This window comes from Oreochromis niloticus, linkage group LG20, assembly GCF_001858045.2.
Source record: "Oreochromis niloticus isolate F11D_XX linkage group LG20, O_niloticus_UMD_NMBU, whole genome shotgun sequence".
Lineage (NCBI taxonomy): Eukaryota > Metazoa > Chordata > Actinopteri > Cichliformes > Cichlidae > Oreochromis > Oreochromis niloticus.
Window position 1 is genome coordinate 10,341,830 of NC_031984.2, and position 11,836 is coordinate 10,353,665.

Consider the following 11,836-nt stretch of genomic DNA (forward strand, 5'->3'; position numbering starts at 1 on the left):
TGCTCCATTGTAAGAAAAATAGTAGCTCATATTTAACTCCTATTGAATTTGATGGCAGTAACACATCTCAAAAAGATCATCAGTCAGATGATCTCAAAAAGATCATCAGTCCGCAAAAGCTGCATCTGCAAATTGTGGAACAATTTGTGATAATATTCCTCAACATAAAATTGTGAAGACTTTAAATATATATCCATTTATGCTTCATGATATCATCAAAAGATTCAGAGATCTTCAGGCCCACAGGTGGCACTGCATTAAAACAGGCATGATTCTATTATGGAAATCACTGGGCTCAGGAACACTTCCAGAAATCATTATCTGTGAACATGGTTGAGCAAGACAACCATACATGCAGATTAAAACTCATGCAAAGAAGAGGAGCAAGATGTTCACATCACATGCCTACTATGTCCTTTAAATTAGTTTCACTAAAAACATGCTGCATCTATCCTTATCCTCTGCACAGTATAGCTTCTAAAAACATGGGTAAAATAATGAATAAAATCTATACTCATGCACATCAAATCAAAGTTTCAAATCAATTCAAATTGCTAGTTTGAACAGTTGAGAGATGTTTTAGTATAAGGATCCTGAGGTAAGTTGGAAGAATGACTTGTCTCCATCTGCTGGTAAAACAATCCACCACACTATGAAGGTAAAGGATGATTTATTTGGAAGTCAGATTACTTTGTTTTTTAGTTAATATCCTTTTGCTTAAAAAAAACTTGATTTTTGATTAAAGTTAGATACATTTGTTTATCTAACAAATACCTTCGCATGTGAGCAAAAATGTGATAACTGACAGCTGTTATGTTAGCATTTAGCATTAGCATTTCATTGTCAAAATTAATTATTAAAATGATTTATTATTCTTTTTATATATGTGCAGTATATTTTAAATTAAAAGGCAATAATATAATAATAATTTTCAAGACAAAGTGGTGTAAAGGATTTCAACATTGTTCATGCTTCTTAATTTTTTATATTTCATATGACATTTATTTATTTATTGTTGTCATTCTGATGCTTACTTTTCTGCATGGTGACTGAAAATTTGACAGTACTTTCATGTGTTCATAATTACAGCAACTGTGAAAAACCACCAAGACACCATCAGCTGAACTGCAGCTCCAAACTGATCCCGCAGAGTTTACAGTTGGCTGTAGACACTCACAGCTGTACCTCTTTCCTGACCTCCTTCATAAAAAATGACAGTGATCTGGGCCAAATTTTTTTAATTTCATTGCACCATAAGACCTGCTGTTGCTAATTTTCAGTCCAGTTTGGCATACTTCAGCCTTTTCTTCTTGTTTCCCTTCCACTGACACCATTTCTGATGAGGCTAGATGGGCCAGTGGCCAAGTTCCAGATGCATCCCTCATGTCCTGTATCTGGTCTTTTCTGGGTTTAAAAAAAAATCCTCTGAAAATGGTCATATACACCGACTGGATGGAAAATTGGTGAAAAAGCAGCCATACCTTCAAAAGCCTGGACAACAATGGCTCAAGACCACTTAAAAAATTACAAATCTGGCTCTCTGGAAACAAAATATAAAGAAATGAAGGGTGGTTCAAGACTTGACATTAATTTGTTGATTACTTGGCTTAAAACATTACCTGAGTAATATCATTACTACTACTGTAAGTATCTGAAATCCCAGTCAAAACGAAAAACCTGTATGTAACTTAATTTGATAAAAACACGAGTCAAAATGTTGAGGAACATTTATTCAACAAGAGCAAATGAGATCAATGATCCACTTGTTTTCTTCCAGACACACAGTTACCATGCTACAACATAAATGTTAAGGTTTATACTTTATATGGGCCAAGTGTATGTACAAGCGACCTTAACCATTAAACCATTCCTTGCTAAATTTAATGGCTACATTACAACACCATACCAGTTAAAATCATAATCGATCATCATCTAAAACGTGACCAAGTATGAAATAAATAAAATTCCAAAAATGCATCATATAACCATTTCACTATAGTTACACTATATACTGTATTGTCTTTTTATGGAGTCATTTCCTGATCATTGATCCATTATAATTTTTTTAAACACACAGTGCATTCAACTTAGAACATTTACAGTAGCATTTTTCAGTATCTCAATGAAAAAGCCATGACAGGAACATCTACGTTTCATCAAGGGTTACAGGAAACATCATACAAGGGCCACAGAGGTCAACATCCATACCGTTAATAGCAGAGGGTGGGCAACGGGAGCTCACCAATTGTAAACCATTAAAAACACATCATTAGCAGTCATGAAACTGACAAAGTGGCGAAGATGTTCATGGCGATTTATGGCAAAAATGTGTGGCAATATATGCAAATTCAGTAGTATGTAAAATTCTTTTACTCTGAGCTGCCTGTAGCACTGGCTCACAGATGATATGCCTGATGAGCATCTTTCTCTACGTGGATTCAGAAAAGTCAACAATGAGGAACGATCACACAGCATCGGACAAAATATCAAAGTCATCGGACAGTTCAAAACACAGGAATGAGTTGAAAATAAAAATCCTCCATGCTGATATTCTGTTCTCACCTTTTTTTTTATAATAACTCTGAAGAGTGTAACATGTTTTTTTTTCCCTAAATCTTCTTATCTAAAGTTAAAAACATGTCACCCTCCTAACCAGCACTGCTGCTGATAAATATCTGTTATTTCTACCTTTTAGCAGTTCTCATCAGAGCCAGCTGGATTACCTGGAGCTCCTTGGCTTCATGTAGCAGAAAAATAAAACTAACATAAAATAAATGTCTCTCAGTCTTAGTGAGCTGCAGTAGCTCTAAAAAATAGTTTTACTATTAGTACAAATCTTAAGTAAGGACAGGAAAACAGAATAGAAGAAGAGTCCGGATGTGTCACCGTAAAATAAACAAAATCTATTGAAATGTTATTGTTTCATCTGCCCATTCTCATTAGTCGGGTGTCAGATAACGTTGTTTTGTCAAAGCCGAGGCTCATTTATGCACAAGGTGTCCTTTGGTGGCAGCTCATGATGCACCGGGTTATGGCACTGGTGACACAGAACTGTCACTTCCAACTTCATCATGTAAGGCTACTATTTTAAAGGGAGGCATTTTACTTCAAGCCAACCAAGCAGTTTTTAGGCCTTAAACCTAACCGTGTGAAACCACAAATAAAAAGAGGAAAAACACAAAGTGCAATGGCCTCTCTCAGTCCCTGGTAGGATTGCGTGCATGAGCAAGCTAGAGGTGTGTCCTCTCCCCTGTTTGCTGAGCGGCAGGTTGGTGTACCTGTTTCCCGTCAACTCATGACCTCCTGCACATAAAAGAGCCCATTTAACATGAATTCATTGCCAAAGTGCTCTCTCCAGTGCTCCAGTTTGGTTACAGACTTTCTCTGTGCACTCGTCTCTATGAGATAAGCAGATTTACCTGTGCTGGACATCACCTGACTCCCTGTGCTCTAATCGCTGCTCTCTGTTGGACTGCTGACATTTATGTTAAAATTAAAACTCTCCGAATCTGCTTTTTGGTTTTCAACTTGGTAAATCATGACACATAAGTTCAAACAAGAATCAAACCAGGGTCTCCTCCCTGACAAAGCTACAACTTATGCACCACCACCGCTTCAGCCTCCTAACAGAGACTTCATAGGTGTCTAAAACCAGACTATTAACTTTCACGGACTAACTATGGCCACTGCATTAAGGCACTGTCACCAAAGGACATTTTATGTTTAACCTGGAAACATTTATGGCATCTGACAAAACAACATTATATCACTCCTTGAGATGAGAACGTCTTGGTTATGTATGATTTTTTATTTTTTTGAAATTTATGTATCTAGTGTCATCGTCAATTTGTAGCTGGTGATATGATGAAACAACAGTGAACTGTACCATGGGGTTGAAATGTGCCATATTTGATTTAAAATACATTAAAAGACAATATGCATTAATGTAAAACAACAATTATAACAACCTGCTCAGTGCTGCAGGAAAAACAGGGGGAAGTAGTCTGTCCTGCGATGAGGGGCTTTCAGAAGGAAGGAAAATGCAAAAGCTAATTACTAACTAAAGCAGAAACTCTAATATCAGCAGAAATTTATAGCAAACTGTCTGCAAATAAAGCTCTGTGCCTTAATGACCTCATGATTGACATTAAAAACACTCTGGTGGAGGGCACACTAAAGACCACGCTGTAGGTCTGACAACAGCAGGTGGCATTTTCAACTGAAAGAATATCGATTGCGAATCACAAGAGAAAAGTGTAAATATGTATGAAAACTTAGTTCTTGGAGGTTTAATGATGGCACCGACCACCTAAGCCAGCAAGCACTTCTCCAACCAACACCTCCCTGAGCCATGGCTCTCTGTTCCTTTAGCATAAAACATCTGGTAAACTTTACCCCCTCCTCATGTACTGCACTCATTTGAAAAAACTGCACCTGCATGATGGGTTTTGCAAAGTAAAAATGTTGCAAAGGATTAAAGAAAATGTGGAGACCTTTTTTTCCAAACAGTGCATGCTACACCATGATGCAAACTATGGGAAAGGTAAGGTAGGGCAGGCGACCTGTGTGAGTAAAGGCTGAGAGATACAAAAGAAGAAATAAAAGGGATTTCTTCTCGTACTGGCGGGGAAATACGCAGCGGACCGATCAGGGAGGGAGGTGTAAGGGATGTGAATTCATTAGTTCCTTTCATGGGCCATGCTTACTAGTCCCCTTCACCTCCACATGGCTCTCTTTCTGAAGTGGAAAGATGTTTTGGCCCTTTCGTTCATCTCACTGAGGTGGAGCAGGGAAGCAGGCAGGACCACAGGCCAGGATCGATGGGAACGGAGGGTTAGTTGAAGCCGGTGTCGGTGCGGTAGGAGTGGTGCCCATCTGATGTTAACTGGGTTGTCTCTGTCGCTGACGGCTGCAGCACTATAGGTTCACCACCAGCCTCTGTACGAGAAGCACAAGGAATATTTCAAGTGCTTGTCAGATGAAAAATCACTCACCGGACACATTGTTAGGTACACCTGTTTAAGTGTATTTCAGGAACTGCTAATCTACTATGATTCCCCACACAACCATCTCTATAGTTTAGAGTGAAGAGTCTGAAAAGAGAAAAAATCCAGTGAGCAGCAGTTCTCTGTATTCTCTGATGTCAAAGAAGAATTGTCAGACTGTTTTGAGGTGATAGGAAGCCAACAGTAACTCAAATAAACACTTTTACAAGGTATACAGAAGAGCATAACATGATGAATCTTGAAGCAGATGTGCTACAGCAGCAAAAGAACACACTGGGTTACAATCCTGTCAGCTAAGAACAGGAAACTGAGGCTACAATTCACACAAGATCACCAAGCTTGGACAATAGAAAACTGAAAAACATTGTCTGGTCTAATGAGTCAGTATTTGGCATAAACAATGTAAAAGCGTAGCTCCATCCTGCCTTGTAGTTCAGCCTACCTGAGTGCTGCTGACTCTATGACCACAGTGAACTCGTCTTCAACTGGCTTAGTTCACCAGGAATCACAAAACCCAAATCATCTCAAAATATATGGTTTTCTTGAATATGATAGTGTGTTCAGTGTACCCAGTGTGCAGCCAGCAAATTTGCAGCAACTATGTAATGCTATCATATCAATATGGCCAAAAATCTCTGAGGAATGTTTCCGGCACGTTGTGGAATCTATACCAAAGAGAAGTAAGGCAGTTCTGAAGGCAAAAAAGGGGTCCAATCAAATACTAGCAAGGTGTAAAATGTACAATGCTATTAATTAAAATACTTAAATACAAATGATTCAAAAGCCAGCAGCAAGACTTCTTACAGGAAAAGCAAACATAATACACCAGCCTGAATGCCTTTGCACTGGCTTCCTGTTTGCTTTAGAAGAGATTTTAAGATTTTGCTTATTACATTTAAAGCTCTTTGTGGCCTCGATCTAGAAAACATATTGGAGCTGTTGTACCCGTACCACCCCAAGTGTAGTCTGAGATCCTCAGGCAGGAAACTGCAGACTGTTCCCACCTGTTTCCAGCTAGGGTTCCTCAATTTCTGAAACAACATGCCTGAGGAACTATTTCACACTCATATGGTAATTGTTGATATATTTCACCCATATAATGTTAAATTCTTGGATTCTGAGTGTGTGATTTATGTGTTTTTGTGACACTCTTTGTAGCACTGTTTTTTATAAGTGCTATACAAAAAAACGTACTTGTGAGAAGAAAAAAAAAATGGTGCTCGTTCTCACCTCTCTCATCAGATTGCAGCTGAGCCTCCAGGTCCTCAGGGGACACATAAAAGTCCTGCTCCTGGCCCTCTCGAGGCCGTGGTTTACATCTTCCACAGCAGCAGTTACAGCAGCAACACAGGCAGCAACAGAAGTAACAGCCAGTGGCCAGGCCACACAATACAAACAGAGCCTGTAGGAAACCGATTCATGAAATAAGGGTTAAGACAGGAGGTGTAAAAGGTTGTAAAAGAGCAAACAGTAAACGATCCTGTCTTACCTTTGCCCACCAGCTAGAAAGGACAAAGTAAGTGTTAACATTCTCCTCTCCAAACTGCTCGGCCACATATAGCCCTAGAGAGCCATATTTATCGTAAATGTTACGCTTCGTGGGGTCATTCAGGATGGCGTGGGCGTTGTTTATCTCCTTGAACTTATCTGCGGCCTCTGGATTGTCGGGATTCTTGTCAGGGTGGAACTTTAACGCCAGTTTCCTGCAGAATGCATCACAGTCAGCTTTACAGGTGATCAGACCTTTCTGTGAGCTAAGCCAGGTGACCAGAGTAAAGCCTCACCTGTAAGATCTCTTTATATCATCCGTCGTGGCCATCTTGTCAACTCCCAACACATGGTAGAGAGACTCACCCGCGGTGGACAGAGAGCGCTGCCTCTGCTGCTCACTCATGATGCCTCACGTCCACAGGCTGCACACAGAAATGCACAAAATTAAGAGGCACTGCTTGGACTGTTTTACCAGGACGTACATTCATTCAACTAAAGTGAGGCCCTTGTGATTCAGTGCTTTCTGCTGCAGGCAGGCAACAGCTGGTTCTGTGCTGTCTGGATGAAATACAGATGTCCAGTACTTACTAGAAACACCCAGCTGTGTGGGAAATATATGGAAAATAGGTCCAGGAAAGGGGGGGGAAAAATAGTGGATTTTTCTCCTTTTTTTTTATTTTGATGATATAAACTTTAGATTTTCAGCAGGAGATAAATTCTCCTTATTGATTTTTGAAGGTGTGACATCTTGGCAGGACCCCTGATGCATACGCTGCTTTAAGTAAATCAGCAGCTGACACCCATAGAGACAACGCACTGCAACAACACAGGCTTTATCAAGTGAAGACCAGAAAACCTACTCTTTTAAGAAGACAGAAGCCTCCAAATGGGTGTCATCTCGACACAAATCAACAGCTACTACTCTGTTTAAAGCCCTCTTATGCCTGATTTCTTACATTTTCACCAAAAACTACATGTTCAGTCAAGCGGCTGTCAAATTTCCCCTAGTCACGAATCGCATCCCGCTCAAAAAGATGTCTATAGGAAGGATTAGACTCTGGGTACGATGCTGGGAGCATAATCTCCGTGCAAGCATCATCAGCAGCACTGCTATAGCGCACAGCATCCATGTTGGTTCGCTTCCCCGGCCTGCTCTTGATGCAAGACAGGAATAGATCGTCAGCAGTTATTTTCAAGGACAAGGGCCAGAGTGTCGAGGAAGAAAGGAAATAATGGAAATGTAGCATGAGGCTCACCTTTCAGTCGACTCTAATGCGCTGCGAAACTAACGATCCCAGCAGGTTATGATTTTAGACAGTGCAGCGTGACTATGGCCGCATCTCCTCGCACGTACCCGGACCCTCTCTGGCTCCCACTACACAACCATGGACAGTGCAGCAGTCCGCTGGCTCCGCCCCCCCACCACCACACGGCGACCCGACGTGCGCGTGCACGACGGGGAGGATGCTGGAGGAAAGATGAGCAGCTCAGTATTTGTCGTGAAAGCTAAAAAGGGAGTCTCTTTAAAAAATATTACATTTAATTTACCCACTGGAAATTGTATAAGAAAGATTTAAAATCGATACTGAGTTCTATGGAGGGCCAGGAGTGACTAAATGATACACCATCAAATAATTAGTTAAATGTGTCATTAATTAAATTAAATTGGAATTAATTAATTGAATAAGTATTTATGCCACATTAATTATTGACATTTATTGACAATTATCGTCAAACTCAGGGGGCGGGGTTATCGCTGATCGAGTCAAAACCTTGGCTTGGTGGCCCCGTTTCTCCACACCAGCAACCCTGGCATGTAGAAACTGACTGAACTGTACTTTGCAAAAAAAAAAAAACTGTTTGTGTGTCAGCAAATACACTTTTAATATTTTTTTAGCCGAGAATGTAGTGGTTTAATCTTCAGATATCTGGTCGGATTGTCAAGATAGAGCCTCTTTGCAAAAGTGCTTTGATGATTTCGGATTGGTTGAATGAATGAATGAATGTGATTGGTTGAACAGGTGTTCGTGATGTGTGTTCTGTGCTATCTGCATTTCCATCAGCGTAGGAGACTCAGCAGCAGATTAGAATCAAGTATAATAACATTTATACATCTGGTGATTTTGTGAATAATCAATAACCAAACTGACAATGCAACAGACTGTTTGCACAGAGATTTACAGCACGATGCTCATTTACAACACATTCTTCCATCATTCCCCCTTTTAAACACTTAAAACATGCAGCAAATAAAAGACTGAGTGAAAATGTGGCGCTTCCTGCTGATTTTAAACAGAAAGTTTAAGTTTGTATTCTCTCAGCTGCAGACTCGCTGCTGTTCAAATGTTTGAGAGTAAAGATTGGATATAAAACAAACGTCAAACATAGACTCAGTCTACATACACACTTGATATGAGGTCAGCAATTACACTGTCTGTGTCCTGTTTTAAGATCATATATGTAAAATTGTTGTTTAAATTATAGTTTCGGAGTATCATACATAACACCCATGTGAGGTGTGTGACTGTACACCACTATACTGAAATAAATCAGCTATTACTGAAATACACCTGCTATATAATAAACTATGATATACATGTGAAGGTGTGATTAACATGTTTAGTTATAAAGGACAGCTTCCTGCCTTTAGTCTCATTCATGAGCAGTATTAGTTCTCTTCTAACATCCAGAAGTCTGCACGATGTGTTTCATAGTTTCTGACAAGCCTTTGTGAGTTAAAGGTAACATGACCGAAACACCAACATCAAAAAACAAAACAAAACCCCTCACACAAATCATATATTAACCTCATTTATTTTTATTTTAGTAAACTCTGAAAGTTCTAATAGACAGCTGGTGCTTAGAATACAGTTGAATAACTATTAACAAACAGATGATGTAATATTTCTGGACAGACTGGAGTCTTTCAGTATCCAAGGCTGCTCCTCTCGGTGGAACTTCGCCTTCTCTTTCCTCCTTGCATAAAAAATTTTTTTAATCTTAGTTTTAACTCAAAATTCACGGTTAAAAAAATCCAACACTTATGAGCACCACATAATAAGGAAAATAAAATGGCTCAGTCTAACATGTGCTCCAGTGAGACATTAAACTTCAGTAAAATTATGCAGTTATGAAACTTAACTGTAATCTGAGCCAAACTGATTTTCTCAGTTGTAAATAAAACAGTGAAGTAAATGTGACCTGACAGACAGAACCTAAGTGAATTATGTCCAGTGTTTAACCTCTACTGAGAGCTAAAACTCAGCAGAGGTTTTAAAGCTGTGTGCCGGTGATTGGATATCAGCTGCTCATAAAGTGGGTTCGCCTATAAAGTGCTGTGCAGTTTTCTAAGTGTCCATCGCTCTCCGTTTAAATACCGTTTGTCATCTTGAACCCAGGTCAGTCACTCTGAGGGAAACACAAGCTGCAGCAGCTCTGCGCTCAGAAAACAAACTACATTTACTTAAATGGCTTAGAGAGCCATTTGAGCCTTAAATTAGAGTACTTTTAAATACAGGAACATGTTTAAAGGACATCCACCTTTGACTGTAAGACAAACAAAGCATTGCATGTGTGTTCCTCAGATGGGCAGGATATCACTATTGGACTGTCTAACCTGCCAACTTCAAGAAGGACTGAGACAAACGACAAAAGAATAGAGCAGCATTCAGTGACCACGACACATGAGCATATTCCTGCAACATTCAGCATCTGATTCTTGTTCATCTGTGTGCTTCTGCTTTTGGTAAGTATAGTTACCTAACTACAGTAACTATAAAGCAGTCACTCTAAACACATGCCGCCATCCAGTTCTAACTACCTGGTTACTTCCTGTCAATTATTTTAGAAACCATGTGGTCACCTGACCTAACACTGCCTCTTCTTTTTCCCCTTAATGTTGAAGTGTCAAAACAGCTGGAAAGGAAACTACACCAATGCACTGGGATGTTTCCCCAACACGTGCCAGACGATGTTCCTGCCTATCACGGCAGCATCACCATAGACAGCCCGCCTCCTCAGAACCTCAACAAGTCATGTATTGATCATAATGATTATGAAGATGACAGCGAGCGGAACTAAGATTATAAAAATACACCACCATAATGTTTAGATGGTTTCTAATTATTAATGAATATCATGTTTGTTTGTTTTGTCTCTTTTTCTTTTTGTTTTGTCTTTTTTGGCCTCATTTGTTATTAACAAAGGTCACCAATCTCACACAGTTTACATTCTGTATGTGTTTTCACCTGTACCAGCCACACTCTGACTGCAATTAAGAAAACAAACTTTAGAAACTGTAGACTCAGTGACTTTATCAAATATTGAAGGCATTCAGGTAGAGCCGGCTTTTGAATTACTATGAACACTTACTATATTCTACCTGTACAATAGCGAGCAGAACTAACACTGGAAAAATGCACCACCACAATCTTTGCATGCTTTACAATTATTCATCAATATAATCTTTCCGTCTTTTCTTGCTTTTTTCTTTTGCTTTTTTGCCCTCACCAACAAAGCTCACCAAACTTACACAGGTAAACCTTATTCATGATATAACAAGGTAACAAGGTCAACAATGAAACCGTAACAGTCTAAGAAGTGCATTCTAAACTCCACTTGAGTCAGTTCTATAAATGTGCAAAGACTCATTCAGGACTGTAAAAGGAGAACTGCAGAACCCCAAGTCTTCATCATTAAACCTCTGGTTGCTTCATTTTGTTGTTTTATATCAGATACTTTAAAGGTTTTAGTAAAGCTGCATTGCCATGGTGGGGCAAAGTGCTTTTGTGTTTGTGTGTGTCTGTGTGTGTGTGTGTGTGTGTGTGTGTATGTGTGTGTGTGTGTGTGTGTGTGTGTGGTGAATGCCTATGAAAGGCCTTTTCTTAAAGAGCAAAGTGGGATTTGAATTTGAGTTACAGCAGACCGTCGCCACTTTGAAGTGGAACGCAGCCCTCCTACTGCAGACAACAAGAGGAATTGAACGCGCCGTCCACCCTAGTCCACAGCAACCACCATAGCAACCGCCTAGTGTATGACCTTAAAAAACATGTCCTTTCTTCACAACTGTCAAAAATATGAAATAATTTGCAAAGATTAAAACTGTTACAGCTGCAGAGGGCTCTTTTGAATCTGTTTATATAACTAATAATATACAATATGATGTAACCATGGAGACAGAGTAAGTCATGTGAGCTAGCGTGCATGTTTACTACAGTGAATGAGGCGATTGTGTGCACAGCGTCCACACACTGCACAGGGTCAAGACATGACTTCAATATTGTTTTATACAAAATAAAGTTGTTTACAATTATTATGTGTCTCCCAAATAAGCACAGCTG

General features: G+C 39.6%; 1 protein-coding gene across 1 annotated transcript; it reads right to left on the bottom strand.

Annotated features, from left to right (window-relative positions):
• Positions 1–1,712: 1,712 nt before the first annotated feature.
• Positions 1,713–7,910, bottom strand: dnajc5aa (DnaJ (Hsp40) homolog, subfamily C, member 5aa). The gene is made up of 5 exons (XM_003438920.5): positions 7,754–7,910; positions 6,791–6,919; positions 6,496–6,709; positions 6,237–6,408; positions 1,713–4,938 (listed from the first exon to the last, which is right to left on the bottom strand). The coding sequence occupies exons 2-5, from the start codon at positions 6,898–6,900 to the stop codon at positions 4,835–4,837; spliced, it is 600 nt and encodes a 199-aa protein (XP_003438968.1). The 5' UTR covers positions 6,901–6,919; positions 7,754–7,910; the 3' UTR covers positions 1,713–4,834.
• Between the last annotated feature and the right edge of the window lie 3,926 nt (positions 7,911–11,836).